This window comes from Rousettus aegyptiacus, unplaced genomic scaffold, assembly GCF_014176215.1.
Source record: "Rousettus aegyptiacus isolate mRouAeg1 unplaced genomic scaffold, mRouAeg1.p scaffold_m13_p_2, whole genome shotgun sequence".
In the NCBI taxonomy this organism is placed as follows: Eukaryota; Metazoa; Chordata; class Mammalia; order Chiroptera; family Pteropodidae; genus Rousettus; species Rousettus aegyptiacus.
Genome location: NW_023416295.1, coordinates 48,624,331 through 48,645,005, shown reverse-complemented (window position 1 = coordinate 48,645,005; position 20,675 = coordinate 48,624,331). Strand labels below are relative to the sequence as shown.

The 20,675-nt window shown below is 37.1% G+C and overlaps 1 protein-coding gene and 1 pseudogene across 4 annotated transcripts in view; both read left to right on the top strand.

The window, feature by feature from the left end:
• Positions 1 to 20,675, top strand: part of MYO3B (myosin IIIB) — a 338,343-nt gene that overhangs the window by 125,983 nt on the left and 191,685 nt on the right. For all 4 annotated transcript variants that reach the window (XM_016165446.2, XM_036237344.1, XM_016165447.2 and 1 more), the window contains 6 exons: positions 5,021 to 5,176; positions 14,802 to 14,904; positions 15,844 to 15,960; positions 16,490 to 16,594; positions 19,139 to 19,222; positions 20,044 to 20,246. In XM_016165446.2, the coding sequence (XP_016020932.2) occupies positions 5,021 to 5,176; positions 14,802 to 14,904; positions 15,844 to 15,960; positions 16,490 to 16,594; positions 19,139 to 19,222; positions 20,044 to 20,246 (768 nt within the window). The remainder of the gene's footprint in view (positions 1 to 5,020; positions 5,177 to 14,801; positions 14,905 to 15,843; positions 15,961 to 16,489; positions 16,595 to 19,138; positions 19,223 to 20,043; positions 20,247 to 20,675) is intronic.
• Positions 17,223 to 17,341, top strand: LOC118614684 (annotated as a pseudogene).

Sequence of the window (20,675 nt, the reverse complement as noted above, 5' to 3'; positions counted from 1 at the left end):
AGTGTGTTTTATTCATCAGTGAATATCTATCTGTGATTCTTGATAAATAGCTCCCTCTTGCAGGCATTCGATTTTTTAGTTACGAAATGGCAGCTTAGAGCAACAAAGCAGCTGTCGTCTCGACAGCATTATTGTTTGGGAGCAGAAAGCACAGGTACTGCCAGCTCTAGATCCCAGAGCAGAAGCCCGGCCTTGTTTCTTATTAAGAAATCCCTCCTTTTTACTTGTTTCTAGCAGAAGCCAGGCCAAGAGATTGCAGCAAATAGCTGCTACAACCTGTGTTCAATGTGGTGACACTAATGAATTCTGAAAATTAATCTTCAGTCAAGAAAGCATGATGGAAAGTACTAGAATTTCAAATTAGGTAATGGATTAATTTCCTTCAAGGCTGGAATTTGCTTCCTTTTTTTCCTAGTGGACTTTTCTATCTTATTCAAACCACCCAACATGGCCTTGTAAATTCAGAACGAATTCAGCTAATACATCTGGTAGTGTAAAATTTCTATTTTTTTTGTTTTGTTTTGTGTCTTAGCACAGAGATAACCACGCTTAAATCCAGATTTTAAAAAGTAATTAGAAAAAAAATGAATTACTGATGATTTTGGAAAAAAGTATTTCTTAAATCTATTTCTTATTCTTTTTTTTTTTTTGGAGTGAAAGACTCTTGGAAGAACTGAGCTTGGGGAATGTATATCCCAAATTTGAGGAACTGTCTTCTGCAGAACCAGTATATGTCTCAAACGTGCTGGTGACACTTAGGGACTGAGCATCTCTCCTCAGTCAGCTAAGATGAGGACTCTGCCACCCATTCTAAAAGCCTTGCTCTGATTTCTCACAACAGAGCTTCCAAAGGTATGGTTTTCAGGGCCATGATTGCATTGACACAGAAGAAAGTCTGTGGTCAAGTATTAGTTTGGAAACATAAATTTAAACAAAACAAAGCTGTTTTCTTTACCCCATACTTCTAGGAACATTTAATATGCTCACATGCATTATGAAAATTAGAGAATCACCAATGTTTCCCAAACCCTTTTGACTAGAATACTAGTTTCATTTTCAGTGGAAGGTCTTACATGTCTAGTGTTTCATTCAACTCATCTCACACTGGCTGGCCTTCATTTCCCATACAGAGAATGACATTTTATGCATTCCCTTGTAAAACTTTTCAATCCCCACCTGGGGGAAAATATTCTGTATCTGGAATTTGCAATTTCTGATTTAATAAGCAATCCTGAAATGAATAAGCGTATTATAACTTCTTTAGTTTTCCACGTTTGTTCTTCAAATCAAGTTAGAGGATTTTATCATGCTTTAAAAAAGGACATGGATGCTGTCAGGAGTTCTTACAGATCCCAGCAGTCAGTTCTATCTTAATCCACTAAATCCCTTCCTGGAAGGAGAATAAGATGGGAAATGATGATCTGACAAGCATAACTGTGAATTTGGGACATCAAATTGCAAAGTCTTAAGGAATAAAGAGTATACCCTAGTTAAAGTTGGTAAAGGGACTAAAGTTCTTAGGTATTCAAAGGAGGAAGTTTAGAAGGTGAAGGTGAATGTTCTGGTGGCCTCCTGAGTTCCTGGCTATACAGTTTACCTCTTCGGGCTTCTTGCATTGCTGATCCAGTTTGCCAACCTTGAAACGCCTTCTACTTCTTCTCCACCAATCGAGTTCAATTTAATTCCACAACTTCCCCCAAACCTAGCTCAGTTCCTACCTGCTTCCCTGGTTTCCCTGACTGGAGCTTCCTGCCCTGCCAAGCCCCCAGTATTGTTCTGCATGTTGCATCCCTGCCACTTTTAACAACACATTGCAGAGCGGTAAGGATTCTCCCTGTTAGAGTCAGGAAAGTGGCCTTATGACTATCAGCACTTGACCTTAAAGTCCTCACTTTGTAAAAGAGGGGTTAAAATAGAAAATCTGTATCTCTTAGCTTCAAAACCCTATGCTTTGGGGTGATTATTGCTTATTCTAAATATATAATCAATCATTGGCTTCTGCTATTTTTTTTTGTTTCCTTTGTCCCTCTATCTTTCCAGTTAGATTATGGATCCTTGAGGAAAAGAGATAATTTTTTATGAATTAATTTATTTTGGCTAATTCTAGCTGTGTAATAAATGTTTGCCGAACAAATGAGATATGATCACAATGACTGGTATCTAGTAATACATGATTTTCAGCTATATTTGCTCCTAAGATAGAACTTTATCAGTAAAATAATAATTCCATTTCAGTCTGGCTCTTTGTCCCCATGAGGAAAAAAAAAAAAAAAGTATGCAAGAGAGTTTTAGAATAAGGCTGTACACTCAAGGTCTTCATGCCCTTCTCCTGAAAATCCTCCAATGCAATTGGATATATCACAACTCTGCTTAGCATTCTTCCCATATACACTCAGTTTCAGCTTTGCTGATCCAGTGGTATAACATTCAGCCCACTTGGGTCGTACTGAGAAAACGAGCAAATCCTCTTAATCATTGCTTCCAGAGAGTAGTATGCATCTTCAGTTTTGGGATCTTCAAGAGACCACAGATTCACTGTTAGTTTCTTCCTTGTCTGATTGTCTCACTTCATTAGTTAGTCCTCATTTCTTTTACTCCCTCTGTGACCTAGAGAGAGATCCTCTCCCAAATTCCAAATGATGTTACTACCTTGTTGGCAACCTTGGTTCCCCACTGAATGTTAAAATTATGAAACAAGATATAGCACCTTTAATTGCATCCCCAGACTCCAGTGGAGACTTTAAAAAAAAAAAAAGACTGGAATATGGGTTCCTGGCCTCTCCCAAACTCTCTTTAAGGAGATTTAATGACTGAAGTACCAGGAGGACCTTGTTTTCAGATCTCACCTTCAACACTGTTCCAAGGCACCTATTCTCAGAAGAGAGGTAGAGGTAACTTCAGCTCACTTTCCCATTCGCACACTATGGACTTTTTATTTATTGTCATACCTCCAACCTTCAGTCTCAGCCCCTGAGTTTACTCGTGTAAAGTATTGGCACTCATCCACAGGCATTTGGGGGCTGCCTCAGTGCTCTTGCTTTCTTCCTTTGTCAATAGGGTTGGGCTGGCAGTCAGATGAAACTTCAACAACTAATGCAGGAAGAAAGCAAAAAAAAAAAAAAAAAAGAGGGAATTATTAGGTGGATAAACCTATAAAGAAACCTCCCCATGTTCGAGGATATACTGAGATACAGGAGGTGTGTATTTCTGGTGATGAGAATCAGATGTGACGTGAGCTGGCCCAGAGCACTGGGAGGGTTTAGATGTTAGACCCAGGGGTTCCTGGACATCCGTCTGACTCGCTTAGAGGCTCTGAGGTTCTTCCACGGTAGAAACTCTCAGAGGACACAGACTGTTTTTATTTGAGGAGCTTTTGTACACCGTTCCTCAAGCCAGGAGGACAGGGCCACTTGTATTACTGACCATGTAACTGTTGTGAAGAGGTTCCTTTTTCCCCAGGAAACATTAGCAATTATTTTCTCTTCATAGGCACATATATATTTATATACAGATGACTATACAGGGAAGCCAAGGAAGATCACTGGAGTAAAGATATGAACATACTATTTTTTGAAACATGTGCTCTGATTTTTTTTTTTTTATTTTTGGTTGGAAAAAATAATAGATTATACAAAAGGCCCCTGAACCTATTAAAGTCAAATGATTGATTTCTTCCCATGGCAGGGCAGGCATTTATAGTTGTGCAGGAGGCAGAATGGTGATAATCTAGGTGCTTTTGGCTTTTCTAATTGAAAGCTCCAGTCCAATGAATAGAAAACCCCCTGAATCATTTCTAAAATGGAATAACTGGGAAATTTACTGAAAATCTTTTCAAGACTAAAAGGTGAGAGATGTGGAAGTGGTTTGAAGTGTAAACTGCAAAGGTTAAAGCCTTTTGCAAATCCAACAGATGAGAATTGTTTTAGGAACTCTGCTTAAATGTTTTGAAAAGATGCTCAAGGTGAGGCTGAACTTTTTATCATTTGTCAGTGCATTTCATTATTTAACATGTTTTGTTTCAGATATTGCCGGCATGTTACTATTGGAAAAACTGGAAATATTTATTTCATGGAGTGGGCAGAATGGCATCCAGTATTTATCCTAAGCCTCCTATGTGAGCTAATGACTGATAGCTTAAAAGGGCAGATGTTGAAATTTCTTTCTCCTGTCAAGGGCAGCTACTCAGAATGAAAATGTGATGGTAATTGGAAGGGGATTCATCGGATTTAATTTCAGTAGAAATTTCTTTGTGTCAAAATCATCTTTAATAAGATAGAACATACAGCAAAATGTACTAAATCATTGTTTTCTTTGAAAAGGGCATTGAATCTGAAAGAGAAAATGGTTAAACGGGAGCAGTTTTAACCAATTAACTGCAGAGCAGTTTAAATGCAACTCAGATCTCACCATTTTGAATGGACTTTTTGTTCCCTGTTTACATAATTCCATTCCAATATTTCTGAATTATACTGTAATCACTTCCTGTTCTAAGGTTTTTCTGCTTCTTCAGAAGACATTAGAATCCGCAAAGGTTTCTTTATGATTAGTTTCTTTCCTTGTAAACTCCTAATTGTATTTTCCCCACCACCAAATAGTGGTCATTTCATATATTAGGATTTTTCATTTAAGTGATAGAATGTAATTTTATATGCTTCTAAAATAAGGTATATGGACTAATCAACTTGTCTCTATTGTAAATATTTTTCTATAATGACAATTCAGACAGGAAATTCAGCCTGACCAGTATATACTTTTTTTAGTGTTTTGAGTGCTTCAGATCAAATTGACTGTGTTTTTAGCAGATACTTAAAACAAACGAAAATAGAGTTCTGATGTTTTAATTAATTCAACTAATAGAGATTTTTCTTTTCTATGTTCTGGAACATAGAAATAAAGAAAGAGCCATGTTAGGTTAATGGTCAGGTTTTATAAATGCCCCTTTTCTCCTCCCTTCCATATTCACAGGGGAGCCAGGTATCTAAGATTGTACTTTGGATTGTCTGTTGATTTTTGCGAACAGGTGCCTTATAAAGGATTTTGAAAAGCGCCCTTCCGTCACACATCTCCTCGACCACCCATTTATTCAAAGAGTCCACGGAAAGGTTTTGTTCCTACAAAAACAGCTGGCCAAGGTCCTGCACGACCAGAAGCATCTAAACCCTGTTGTTAAAACCAGGTATGGCACTCTGCATCTTCCTGCTTCCTTTCTCTGATTATTTTTAAAAACAGTATATCATATGTTTTGATTTACCCAGTATTATTATTGGTAATTATCACATCCCTGCATTTCTGAGAGTTTCATTTACATGATATTAAGTACTTCATGCCAGTGCATTAGAGCTTCAGAAATAAGCTGCCCATTTATGCTCTTATGGCTAATATTTCTCAACTGTAGCTGAAATCCCACTCTGCTTTCCTGTTCCAGTTAAAACCAACACATATTGAATGTACTTGTGAATTTTTTTTTAAACCAATAAAGGTAACTGTATGAAAGCAATCATGGCTGAGATTGTATGAGACATCTTTACTTGGCTGTTGAGAACTGGAGAGCAGAAATAGTCTATAAAGTGATTTTGGAAAGATTACAAGTTAAATGCTGAAGGCTTTTTCTCCAATGTGCTCTGATACTGTTTTCTTTAGTTAAAAATTTCTTACAGTCAATATAACACTTTAAAATGACCTTTTCCCCCCAGGTATTGTCTATGCTTTCTAAAGCAACTTTTATTTCTCCCATTTCCTTTTTTTTTTTTTCAAACAGGGTGTATTTTATAAAGTAAATGTTTATTTTTCAAGGGCAGTTGTTTAAAACAGTATTCTGTGGTGATCTCTAAGAAGTAGATCTTTGGTTTCTGTCCAGAGGGTGGCAGAATTTCTCTTTTAAAAAAAAATTAAATGCAAATAAAGCTGCTTTCCCCCCACCCTCAGCAATTATTAGTTTTATAAAACTGGCTAGGATGCAGATAAGTTCTAATCCATTATTATTAAAAGAATATTTGAAAGACAGGAGGTGAAGAAAATAAAATATCACAAGTCACAAGTTCTATAAATACTTATTCTGCAGAAAACTGTTTACAAATCAGAAAGCATCAGAACTCCTGGAGCTAGAGGAATAGTTTCAAGGTGACTGTATCTTTCTGATTTCACCCTCCCCGCCAAGGCTCAATTTTGGATAAGTCAGAACAAACTTTTTCCTACTCTTTCCCCTTTCCACTGCCATTTCTAGTTCTGTGTCTTGCCTACGAGGTAGAGAAATAAACAGAAATTCTTGTGAATTTTTGCATTTTTGTAAGCAAGAGAATTTGTGTTTAAGCTTGGGGGAACTGAAATCCCTTTTCTTTCCCTGCTTTTCTTCCTGTATTCCAGCCACTAACCCACTACACACACACACACACACACACAGAGAGAGAGAGAGAGAGAGAGAGAGAGAGAGCGCGCGCGCACAACTACCAAAAACAAAGATGAAATTAATTAAAATATAAACCAAACAAAAAAACAAAGTCTGCATTTAAATGCTCTACATCAAATCAGGTGTCTTCTCCTTGTCTCTCTGTTCTGAAATTTGCCACAGAACAATTTCTGAGACTTAGTTTGTAAAGTTATTCTGCTTTTCATTTTTGCCTGACTTTGCTGGTCTAGACGTATGCTTTCTATTTAAACACCTTTCTCCTTAGACAATAGGTCTCCAAGCTCTCTCACCCACTTTCTCTAATTTCTCTTTATCTTTGTTAACTCCTTTGATGTTATGAAAAGCCTCATCTGGTGGCAAAGTCTTCTCACAGGGTCTTTGTTATCTTCAGTTTCACTCAGAAGTTTGTTTCTTTGAAAAGTCAAGCTCACAAATAGGTATCACAACTTTAAACAGCCCCTTTTTTAGGAGGTAGGAAAATTAATTCTAAAGGAAACAATGCATGTAATGACATAACTTGCCACCTATCCTACACTAATATTTCCTTTTAGCAACTGGCAAGGACCTGGATACATATGTTTTTTAAACCTACCTGGAAAAAAGTTTAAATATCATTTGATGCTGGTAATTCAATATATTTAAAGTTGTGACTTCCAAGTTAAGGTGGGAAAACAAATTGAAGTGAGTACATAGATGAGTGAGGCAAATATATTCTTTATTTTTCTGCGCAACTCTGGTCTCACAGCAGGTGGTTCGAATTGGCTCTGTCAGGTTTGAATCCCAATTCAGCCACTGAAGGACAAGTTATTAATTTTTATTTTGAAGTTTTGAAGGATAAGTCAATACATAAAAAATACTTAGAAAAGCGCTGATAACAGAGTTAACCCTCAATCAATGCTAGCAGCAGAAGTAGTAGTATACATGGTTTATTTAATTCAAAATTCTTCATTTCTTTTGTCCTTAATCTATACAAATTCTGTCTCATGGCCTTAATCTGTGCAACTTCCTCTCTATTTGCTTACCAAACAACATCATGAAAATAAACAGTACTGAGATACTAAATGTTAAAAATTTCTATCTCTCACCTAAAATCTAATTTATTCATTTATTCATTCAAGAGACATTTATATGTGCGTATGTGTCAGGCCCTCTGTTGAACAGAGGAACTACAAGGACAAGTCAGATACAGTTCCTGATAAAGAGCTAATAGTCCAGTATGTGAAACAGATAAGAATCAGATGAGACAGCTTTTTATGAAAAGTACCTGGATAGTCAGATACCTGGGGTACCTCCCAGAGCACCTGGGAAAAGAAGACCTCTGGAACTGATGATCCTTAAACTGTCCCGAAGTTAGTCAGGGAAGGGGGTTAATCCTGGTAGAGGGAAGGGATGAGCGGTGAGCAAAGGTCAAAGGCACAGAGGCTAGAGAGAACTTAAGGGAGTTGATGAACAATCAGTTGGCACTGCTGGAGCAAGGCATGAGATGGAGTGGGAAGAGGAAAGACAAGGCAGGCAAGGACCAAGTCATGATTGGCTAAGGAGCTTGCATTTGTTCCTTAGGAGCCACTGAAGGGTTTCCAGCAAGGATATACTCCAGGAAGGTTGTTCTGATTGCAGTAGGGGGAATAGAATGGAGCAGGACAAGGCTGGAGTCAGGGAAATGAGTGAGAGCAGATTATGGCAATTGCAAATAACAGAAGATATTAAGGTATTAGTATTGTCAGGATTTAGTGGCAGATTGGATGAGGGAGTTTAGGGAAAGAAAGACATGTCACAGGGTCTACCCTAATTGGGCTGCCTCCCTGCCCTGGTTCAGACTACAATCAAACAGAAACTTCAAGACTCTAAAAGACAGAAACTAGTAAAAAGACTTTGCTTCCTCTTCATATCCTATCAAATGCAATGCCATGTACTTCTAGATAATACACAAAGCTTTTATCTTTCTGCTCAAAATAGAGTTCTTCAGTGGTCCAAAGAGTCCTTGTCTCCCCAGCTGGAAGAGACTTATTTAGTTTTGAGAGCTAATGTAGAGAAACAAGGCCTACAGCTTACAGAGAAAACTGTCTTACTATTCCTGAAAAGGCAGGGAACATTCTACAGGTTAGTACTTTCCACGGGCGAGAGAGAAGTTGTTAGTTTGAGGAAGCTATAGGGAAGAAGGCAGGTTCTTAAAGGATGGGGGAAACTTGGACAGATGAAAGGGAGGATGTTATGTAAAGGAAGACTTGTGCGGGGGGGGGGGGGGAGAGAGAGAGAGAGAGAGAGAGAGAGAGAGAGAGAGAGAGAGAGAGAGAGAGAGAGAGAGAGAGAAGGCGATAGAAAGACACAGAAAAGTTAGATGAAAATACTCAGAAAATTTGAGGGGTGGTGGATGGGGAGCAGGGGCAGAGGAGATACTATGAGGAAACTCATGTTGAGTGATCTTTGTCTTTCCAAAAAATTAAGTGAGGAGGTCTCAAAGTTGGGAGTGAGCTATAGACTGCAGGGAAGTGTTAAGTCTTTGAAATGGCCACTACAAAGAATCGGATAAAGGGTCCATTAAAGATGGAAACAATGAATTCTCAATAGCACAGAAAACCCAGGTGGAACTTAACTGAATAGCATTTCATTGTAGTAAAGTCAATCAGTGTTTAAGATAATGCATGTAGAGCATTCAGGAGAGCATTTGACACTATGACCTCAAAAAATGTACCACCAGCACTACCACCTGTCCTGTATATCTTCTCTAGCAATCCTTAGCCACAAGGAGTAGGAGTAGAGAAATCTGATACTGTGGTCTTCTTCAAGGTTAAGATTGGCTTGGATGGACATCATGGGGGGACAAAAGAATCAAGGAGAGTTTCCTTGGGGTCTTTTGGGGTATGGAAGAATGCAAAGCCAGAAGTGGATGATTGACTTCAAGCAAGGGTCAGGGGACTGGCAGATACAATGAAGTCAAAGAGCAGATTCAGTGAGAGGATGATGAAAAATGGGATTATAGAACTGAGATCTTTGGAACATTTGAGAGATAATTGGGAAATAGTTATAGCTAAACTTGTGAACAACTTCAGAGGAATAGAAATAAAAGTTTTTTAAGTTGAAGAACCCTGAGATCAGTATGTAAAGAGAATTAAAGGGATTGGTGGGGGGTGGGAAAACGAGAGACTGATATCAGGAGAAGAGGTAGAGAGAAAGGAAAACAGGGGTCAAGTTCTCAAAAAGATGGTATAGGAAGGTGATGAGAATTTTTCAATAAGGCGATATAGGTTTGGAAGAACAATTGATAAAAAAAAAAAGGGCAGAGGGGAGCAAGGAGGACGCCCCTTCCACTTCCCCCTCACAGTGAGTGGATGGAAGGTGGAGCCAGGACAAGAATGTCATGGGAAATGGTCCATTTTGGTTATGATGAGGAAATAAATGAGTATTCAAGAATAAAGCAGAAGCTTCACTGTACATGAAGAAAGGCTTGAGTGGTAAGACCTCATCTCACCTCTTCTGAGAATAAGCATTCCAGCTCTCCTGAGTGGTGCAGTTTTGGGAAAGCCAGGCTGTGATCCAATTTCGTTTCATGTTATATTTATGAAGTGCCTGTGCAGAAGTAGTATTGTACAATTTGAGATCTGATACCTTTTCCCAATGCTGATTATAGTGTAAGAGTGAAACCATTTGACTTTGTTTTTCCAGTAGTTTATAATTTTTCCATATTGGATTCAGGTACAGTAGAAAGGTTATGAATCCAAGGCTTACTCTCTCAGTAGAGGTTAAGCAGCCCCAAAATTCCACTGCATTTTTACTTAACCTGTCAGAGATGCTTTTAAGCAGTTTGCCCATTTCCTTTACAACAGCTCTCGTTTCCTTGACCTTGAGAAGGACTTTTTCCCTAAACCAGTTCTGCAAATTCCTGAATTCACTGATGTCATCTGGTATGCCGTGTCACCATTACAGTTCAGAGTAGATGTGGGAACATGCTTTTTAAATCACTTTACAAGTGTTAGTGGGAGAAGAGCAAAAATACCGTCTGGAATGAGAGTGGAGGCAGAGAAGGCACAGGGTTAGCTGCACTGTGACCCCTTCCTGCCTTCACATCAACTACTCAACTGCAAGCCTCAGCAAAATTACAAGATCCAGCACGTCCTTCCCCTGCAGGTGGCTTGAGACTAGCTGAAACCACAGATGTTAAACCCTTAAATGCCAAGGGTCTACTCTAAGTATTACTTGGTAGAAGAATTAAGTTGCTGATTGTTTTCTGCTCCGTTGAATGGAGTTTGATTCTACCCTTGTAATTTGCCTGAGGCTGATGGAAACAAAAACCTCAGCTTTTCTGATTTCTTTTCAACCTGCAGCAGTGACCTTTAAAAACAGATTTCTCTGTTTAACTGCTGAGCTTTTCCTGCTAAGCCTTGTTCACTCACTTCCTCTTTAACCTGTAAGGAGGGACATACACACACACACACACACACACACACACACACACACACACACACGTGCATGCACAGACATCATATTACATACACTGATAGGTTACTGGGCTCCTGTGTAAATGAATGACTTCTGAATGATATTTCATCAAGCGTTGAAGATGCTGGACACATAGGAGGTTAAGATCCTCAGGTGCTTCTAACAGACAAGAAAGAAATAAGTCCACATCCCATTATAATGAGTATCTGCTATCTATCTATATCTATGTCTGTCTATAACTGAGTGAACAAATTCATATATAATTTTCTGCTGGTGTCCTTGATTCTTGCTGCCTAGAGAAGGTGGGTATATCAAATACTGTTTAATAAGCTTGATGATAAGATGCTGATTTATTGGAATTCTGACCAAAATCATGCTTAGATGAAAACAAAGACAAAAACAAAAACAAAGATACTATAGTGGTTTCTACCCAAATAATTCTTCTATCTTTTTACTCTCTATATTGTGGTGTTTGATAGATATAAGCTTAAGTTTCAGGTCAAGATAGAGCTCATGTAGTTAAAAAGTTATCTAAGTGGTGTCTATTTCTACCCATATTTGACTCTCGGTAGAATGGTGTCACACCTCGATGGTCTGCCATCGTTTTTGCACTGTAATTTTTCACATTAAACAAGGAATTCTTCAGCAAAAATTGATAATAGGTGCTATTCTCAAGTAAGGCACTAGATGGAGCATGTAAATTTAAAAGGAATTTAAGTTGGTAGTTACTAGTGACACATCATTTAACGCAAGAAAATTTAAACCAAATTTGTTTTTATTAATTTAAACTAAAAATAGACAAATAGAAAACAATATAACACTTTTTGTAAGTATATGTCATCTAAGATAATATAAATATAAAAAGGTAAAAATTGAAATAAATAATCTTTTTCTTTTTGAGAGACTATCTGAATCTCATAGCCAAAACAGGGAAGTGAATCAGGCAGTAGTTTCAGAAGAGCATTAGTTGGGAAAGGCAGGGAGAGCTAGCAGGTAAGTTTTCACTGATTGAGAAAACGAAGTGGTCTTTATCAGAGTGGGAACACCTTGCTTCTATATTAACTTCTAAATTGCCAGCTTTGATTTGAGGAGCAGATAATTTTAAGGAATTTGACTGCCTGTTCACATAGGCAGAGGTCATGCATACCTAATAACAGCAGGTAAAACGTTTTAAAAGTTGTTTGTTGTTTATAAAATATTGTCAGAGGAGATTTTTGTGAAAATCAAGCTTAGATTTGTAGATAGCATCTGCATGATACCTGGAGGCTAAATCTGTGAGACAGATTGACATACAGGCAGTCTGCAGCAGGGTTCAAAAGATAACCATTTCTATTTTGGTGGCATTTCTTTGTATATGTTCATACTGAAACTCAACAACTTTCTACTGGAGTTTATTCATTTGTGATATTGCAAATGAAGTTTTGTCAGTGCTTTCATTTTTAGTCGCCTGTAAAAATGTCATCCAGCATGAAGCTTAGCATCCCTGTATGCAGTTCAGGCTGCCTTTAAGTCCAAGCCAGGAGTTACTGGAGTTTTGTTCTTTGTTGTTATTGTTGTTGTTGTTTTTAAAAAAAGAATCCTTGGGAAGCTTAGCATTGATTCAGTGTACCTAGAATTCTGATTTCTCCAATCTCCCTGCTACCATTTACTTCTCAAATTCCCATGCGTTCTGTCCAAGGTGTTTACTCCACCTTCACTAGAACCAGAGCTGTGGATGATTTTTTAAATTCCTGGTTTTCTTTGTCAAAAGATGTATACAATAAACTCCAACATAGCCCTTTTCATACAGTGGCAAGATATAAGTTTACAAAGGAGATAAATTAACTAAATTTAATATAACAAAGATTTAATAATTTATAAAAATGTGTTGCAATATTTTGTTTTATGATGAACTTCAAGATAAAAAAAAAGTTTAGGTTTTATGTGAGAAGGATTTGGCCTGAAAAGTGTACCCTCCTGCTGTTTTTTTTTTGTTTGTTTTTTTTTTTAGCAAACTGGTTAGCTAGAAGCAGGCAGCAGCTCGAAGTTTTAATAAAAAAAAAAGTATTTCAAACTAATCTGATTTCTCTTTGACATCATTAATATCTTAGAACACAGATGAATAAACCATTCTGTTTAATAATAAAAAGCACTTAGGTTATAAATTTGATTTTATTAAGTAAAATTTAGCTTTATCTACTTTGGACCTTTATATGAATTAGCAGCAAAATGGGTTCTAAAGCTAGAGATGACTAATACCATGCTTCAAATACCCCTTCTTCAAATCTATCAGTGATGACGATTAGGAAATAATATTTTATGTAACAGGCAGGAAGAGAAAAAAAGTCAGTGCTTTCTTTGCCCATTTCCTTTGTATTATAAACTCAAGACTCAATATGCGGAGTTGTTCAGTTTGATTCTTCCTTTTTTACCTACTTTGGTGAAATGTGTGTACAAGGGATAGAGTGTACATCAGGGCACCATGCCTCCTGCATGGAAAATGTTCCGTAAAGCCAGCTTCTGGGACCTGGCAGGATAGAACTCTATCCTTTAAAGCTGTGATGATGGTGGGCCTACAGGTGATAGGGAAGAACCATGCAATGATGCCTTTTCGATGATGAATTCATAGTACCTGGGAGGACATTTCACATATAATTTTGTTTAGTTAGTGGTGTTTTTTAGTGCAAATTATTACTTCCAAATTTTGACAAGGACAGAAGAATAGTACTTGGTACCTTTTTTCAACCCTTTTGCATTTTTATATCTACTATTATATTTGCTTTCACAGCTACCTGTGTGACAGACCAATCATGAATGTTCTATTTATAGATGAAGAAAACTAACACTCTAGTTGTTAAGGGATTTGCTGAGTGGCCCATATCATATTACTCACAAGCCTGGAACTAAGACCCAGAGCTCTTGACTTTTAGGCCAGTGCTCTCCCTATACCACATTGAGTAGTGATAAGCTTATGAAGGGAATTGTGGAAAAGCCTACTTTGACCTTGAATTAATTTTATACCTTAAAGAACTGTATTTTAGTATGCCAAAGGGGACTGGCATTAATTGCCAACCAAGTTTTTTAAATGCCTGGTAAACAACCTCTCCCCTACCCCACCCCATCCCTCATCTCCAGCAAGAGAAAATCTCACATATATAAACCAGGGGATGAACATAACGATACTGCTTTGTTTCTAATAGAAAAAAAGCGGTATCAGCCTAAATATTTATCAATATAAGGCTGGGTAAATAAATTGGTATATATTTATATGATGTAATATTACCAAGTGATTAAAGTGACAGAAATACTTGAAATATTGATCTATCTGTCTATCAAGAGAAATCATAATGTCAAATGGAAAAAAAGCAAATTTTCTGAATGAAACCTATAGGATATCATTTTTATAATTAAATATACAGAATCCGTATATTCTTTATGGTACTTATATGTGTATGATCACTATTTAAAAGTACCTGGAGGGATACCCACCAAATGGAAAGAGAATGAAACATGGGTCACAAAGAAATTTCAAATAAATAAAATATAAGCATTTATCCATTCATTAGTATTTGCAATATTAGTCTCTGAAGTTTTCTGTAATTTTAAAAATTTCTCAAAAAGTTGAGGGTGGTACTGATAGAAAGCCTGAGGGGACCTTAAGAGAAGTACCCCAATGACAATCATATGCCTGACGCTGAACAGAAAAAAATGTGAGAAAGTGCTGTGATTGGCATTTAAGAAAAGCAGATATAAGTAGTAGATGCACCCATGTGGTAATACGTCCTACTATGGTAGAAACAGGCTTGCGCTCTGGAGCCTGCCTTACTCCAGGGAGCCCTACAAGGACTGGGAGAGACCTTAGGGACCTGGACTGGACTTGCTCTTCCTGTCCCTATGATAAGACTGCAATGAGTCATTCTCATTGCCTACTTCCTGCTACATTATGTACTGTCTTAGTTCTCATATTCTCTGGATAAAGTTCTAGGCGTGAAAGGATGCATACCAGAAGACCTTATCATGTGGAAGATGCTGAAAAATACTGCCTTGAAGATGATTTGGTGAATCTAGAGGTCCTGGATGAGGTACTAAATACTTAGTAGACAAGTCTCACTGATGACATTTGTTTCATGTAAATGGTCTGACTTTTCTGTTGTAGACCATATTCCCCTAAACCACTTGAAAATTTAATGTTAGTATAGCCTTGGTGAAGGAAGCTTAAGGAGCATTGGTTGCTGTGATATCCTGTACTGTGTTCTTTCATGTTCCTCAAAATGTCCTAAATCATAAAGAGAAAGAATTTAGATTTTCCCAATAAAGCACCTTATATTTTAGACTTAAATGTATCAGGTGAATATTATTTTCTGTTTAAAGAAGAGTACAGTTTAACCCTTAAATTAAGATAGTTGTTTGTTCTTCATAACGAGGAGCTTCATTTAGGAAAATAGTGAAGTTAATATAGCTTGAATTCTAAATTTGAAAAGTGTGATAATCCTCATTTAAAATGTGCATGTTTAATAGAGCTGTTAATTACACTGGACGTGCTTCTCCTGATCCTAACTCTGGAGACCCTTAACTGCAATACACAAATCACTAAAGTATAATATAAAAATGTTCAATTCTATATTCCCACCACATAAATTTTAAGCACAATGATTTGAGAACTGAAGTTACTATTTTGTCAGTACTTTATCAGTAGGAATGACCTAATAAATCAAATTCTAATAGAACATTTTCATTGGTTGAGATAGGTTTTTTATAATATCAGATAATAACTTTGCTGGATATTCAGTGTCTTTTAGCAGCCCCAAGTGGACCTAATTCTTTCAGCATGTTCCTATTTTTTTCTTCTTGCAACGCAAATATCTGCATTTAGGATCATTAATGTCATTATATGATTTAAATTGACTACTTTCATCTTTTAGAGAAAAATATTCTTGTAGAATAAGTTTATCTGTATTGTTAGAATCTGTTTCTTCATTAGAAATAATGTTTACTTTCGATGTCATTTATCCTATTCTTAGGATACAATTATTCATCAGTTGCAGAAGCGTTATATGGACTTGCTGATTTACACATATGTTGGAGACATCTTGATTGCCTTAAACCCCTTCCAGAATCTAAGCATATACTCTCCACAGGTAAGGGATGCTTTAAGAGCATGTTACTTAATAAGAAATTAAAAATCACAAGGGAAGATGAAAAGAAGGGAAAAATGAGAATAAAATCGTGCCACCCCAGACTGCAGATAATAATGCAACACAAAAGGAAGTCTTACATTTTGGGGGAAACTTTTTAAAGTAGGATATAAAAAGGAAAACTAATATTTATTTAGTGTTTACTACATGCCAGGATTGAGTTACCTTATTTATTAGTATTGAGTATTAGTATTGAGTTACCTTGTTTACTAGTATTAAGCCTATTTAGCACATGAGGAGATAACATAGTGAAGTTCACTCCTTTGCATGAGTTAATGAAGCCAGCAAGTGAGGAACCAGGATTTGAACACAGGACTATAGAATCGAGAACCTGAGCTCTACGGCCTTCCCGGCGCTACAATTCCCCTGATAAGTGACAAAGCCTTAGTTTCATGGGCAACTGATATTGGAGCATCAGAAGATTCAGTGGAACATTAGAAGTGTCCCTTAAATTAATTATTTTATTCTTCAGTTTTCCAGACTTTATCATGGGGTGAAACGTGCTTCAAATCCCCCTCACATATTTGCATCAGCAGATGCTGCTTACCAATGCATGGTTACTTTCAGTAAAGACCAGGTAAGAAGTCACTTTCCTTCTCTACCAAGTCAGTTATGTTCTGTCTTCTTCTGTGCCTCTTAAGTCTTCCTGAAAACTTTCCTTTCTGTTTTCTGGTGCTAACTCAAGGAAATAGTAGCTTGGTGAATATAAAAGTGATAAAACCAGAGAAGCAGAAAAATGTGAAAACTCTTTTCAAAAAACGTGAAGCATTCACTTCAAGAGCATTCATTTTCCCTGATAAAGTGTAATAAGGATATACCTCATATGAATATGAGAAATAGAGCTAATACAAACCTGATTACATGGCAATGATTATAATAAAAACAGGACGTAGAATGAAAAATGAAATTGCTTCCTATTAAGGTCTCAGAATTTTCATGGTCAAGTCTTTTTTGTATGAAATACTGCTCATAGGGTGACAATGGTCATGCACCATACTATTTAGCTGATGAGAAATTGTGATGAATTGGGTAAAGACTGAACAAATCTACTTAGTGCTCAATTAAAATACAAAGCTGACCTATGTGTTTTAACTTTCTGGACTTCCAATTCATGGTGGTGGCATATCCAACTTTTGACCTTTCTTTTACTTTTAATATATATGTTTTCCTTTATGTATGTTTTCTGTTTAAAATAGAAAGAATCTGTCTATGGCCATGCCACCCTGAACATGCCCAATCTTGTCTGATCTCGGAAACTAAGCAGGGTCGGGCCTGGTTAGTACTTGGATGGGAGAGCACCTAAAAATACCAGGTGCTATAGGCATTAAAACAAAACAAAACAAAACAAAAACAAAAAACCTGTTACAGTAGAAAGAGTCTAATCTGGTGAGGAAATTTTATGAGAGAATTATTATGTGTATATTTCCTGAGACCTGTGAAATCCATGCTTTTGGTTTGTTGAGGAATAGATAAAATTATAACAGTGTAACTTACAAAATGAAGTATATAGATTCACTATAGATTAGAAACTTGGCTTCTCCAAATTCTTACCTTTCTCGGAGACTTGTGAAGTGTCCATATATTTCATAGAGAACAAGTAAATGGAGAGAGATATATGTGTTACTCAAGTTCAGAAATTGCCCTACCATGTTGTTGTTTTTCTGACACCACTTCTGATACTAAATATTGTGTCTTTTCCAACTCCAACCTATTCTCCAATTCTTCAATACCAACTGGATGTCCAACAACTTAATTCCATTCAATTCTGACACTAACTACCAAGAGTTAACATAGACCTCACAGGTTCAGGTTTCAGTCCCACAAGACTGTCCCCACTTCAGACACCAGCTGCAAATGGGGCAACTAGGTTACCCACACTTCTACCTAGCTGACTGCAAATTCAGAAATTCCCACAACCCCCTTCAGGTTTGATAATTGCAGAACTCAGGAAAACACTTGACTTACATTTACTGGTTTATTGTAAAGAATACAATTCAGGAACAACCAAAGAGAAGAAATTCAGAGGGCAAGATGTAGGGAGGGGGCGGCGTGAAGTTTTCATGCCTCCGTGCCTCTCTCCCAGCACCCACACGTGTTCATACCAGAAGCTCTCGGAATCTTGTTGTTCAGAAGTTTTTACGACTCAACCAATCTCTAGCCCCTCTTCCTTTCCCAGAAGTTGGGATGATGAGGCTGAAAATTCCCACCCTCTGGTTGATCAGGTGACCAGCCCCCCTCCTGAAGCTGTCTTGGGCTCCATCTTGAATCACTTGGTTCAAGTGGTTAGTACTTAGGTTTTATAGAAAGGGACTTGTTTGTGAATAACAGAAGATGTTTCTGTCACTCCTATTATTTAGGAAGTTCTGAGGGCTTTAGGAGCTCTGTGCCAGGAACCAGAGATAAATAATAAAATTATTTTATTATACTGTACCCACTAATCTCCTTTATACACAAAGAGCTTCTAGAAACAAATGATTAAAAGGTCAAGTACAAAAAAGAATAGGCAAAGAATATGGACTTGTCATGAGAAAAGAAAATATGAAAGACCTTAAACATATAGGAAATAATACCTAACCTCAATCATTAATTAAATTAATTAAGTTAAAACTACACCGAGATATCATTTTTTGCCTATCGGATTGGCAAAAATCCAACAGACTCTGGTAAAGCTATGGGAGAACATTTCATAGACTGGCACAGTCCTTAGGAAAGCAACTTGATACTATCTATCAATTATACAAATGTATTTACCTTTTGATGCAACAACCTCGTTTCTAGGAATTTATTCTGCAGATGAACCTACATATAAATACAACGACCTATGACAGAGTTATTTATTGCAATATCGCTTGTAATAACAAAAGGGAAAAAACTCAAGTGTCTATCCACATAGGACTGGTTAAATAGGTGATGGTGCATCTACGCAGTGAAACTGCACACAGGTATGAAAAGATCGAAGAAGCGATTGATGTACTGAATGGAAAGGAAAGATTCCTAAGATATGTTGCTGAGTAAAAAATTAAGGTGCACAGCGGTGGATGTTAGGTGAAAGCCATAGCTGAACACACAGGGCGTTTACTGTGCTGTGAATTTCTCACCAACACCCCATTTTCTGTGTCAGTGCGTCGTCATCAGCGGAGAAAGTGGCTCTGGGAAGACAGAAAGCGCCCACCTGATTGTTCAGCATTTGACTTTCTTAGGAAAGGTATTGATTTCTGTCTTATGTGTTGTGGCTAGAAGTTTCTGCAGACTAACTGCATAAATGCACAAATGATGAAAATACATTTTTTAATGGTTATATAAAAGCATTCCACCTTTATTATGCGTGCCTCCTGATAGCTAGGCCTCATCAGATGTCAGCATGCCATCTTTCTTTCACGTGGTGAGGAAAAGAATGCCAGCACAAATTTACAAGATTATTGGAAATTAATTTTGTATGCTTTGAATATAATGTAAACATTTAGCCATTAAGTAGTAGAAGTTGTTAAACATTAGGAACAGGGTCAGGGAGAGCCACTAACGTGGTTAAAGAATTGGAAAAAAGAAATCTTTGGGTAAAAGTTGAGAGAAATAAAAATTTTCAGCTTGGTGGTATGGACATTGAAGGAATGACTTAAAAAATGGTCTACCAGTTACTTATACTCAGAATTAGTGTATTATGAGACTAAGAAAGATTTTAAGAAATATTTTTTTCAGAACAGGTTTATGAATATTATAACGAATGACAGAAAAGTGCTCTCCCTATTTAAAATTTTTTCTAATGGTCTAGGCATTATATCTGTTAAAGATTTTATGTGAAGTGTTTCTGGATATAAAAACTGATGACCTAATCCAGCATCATATGATGCCGATGCACCAGGGAGTTGCTCATCTGAGAAAACAATGCTTGTGGTTGATGCTAATTCCCCCAAATGCAATTCTTCCCAAAAGGATAATGTGAATTCTGTGGGCAGGGAGGGGTGCCTGGCAAATTTGCTGAATTATTGTTTCTGGAGGCTTCTTATAACTGTTCTGTGTTTGGCACAGGCCAATAATCAGACCTTGAGAGAAAAAATCCTGCAAGTTAACCCCCTGGTGGAAGCCTTTGGAAATGCATGCACCGCCATCAATGACAATTCCAGCCGTTTTGGAAAGTATCTGGAAATGATGTTTACGCCAACTGGAGCTGTGATGGGGGCAAGAATCTCTGAATATCTCCTTGAAAAGTCCAGAGTTATAAAACAGGCAGTGTAGGTACACTATTCGATCATTGTGGTTTTGCTCTGCAATATAGAGGTTTTGGGAATTCGAATTGCTCCATTTTTATAATGTTTTTAGCATCCCAATAGATAGGTTGGTTCCCCTCAGCCCTCCAGGAGCAAGGAATTATTTAAGCAAAAGATAAGTTGTGATTTCGAACCTAAAATATCTTTGGAAGCGAAATCCAAAGAGCTGGGGTGGGAGTACTTTGGGATAGTCATGCCTGTTTTTCCTGAGTTGGTTATATCAGATCGAATTTGACAGCATTGCAGATACTTTTAAAAAATCATTAAATCTCTTAAAATTAAACTTGTCTATGAAAAAAGAAAAGCACTGAGAATATTCTACATGTTAATTTTTCCCCTAGACTGAAAGAGGGGAAAAATATTTTGTTTTAAGAAGAGCAGTATAGCAATAGT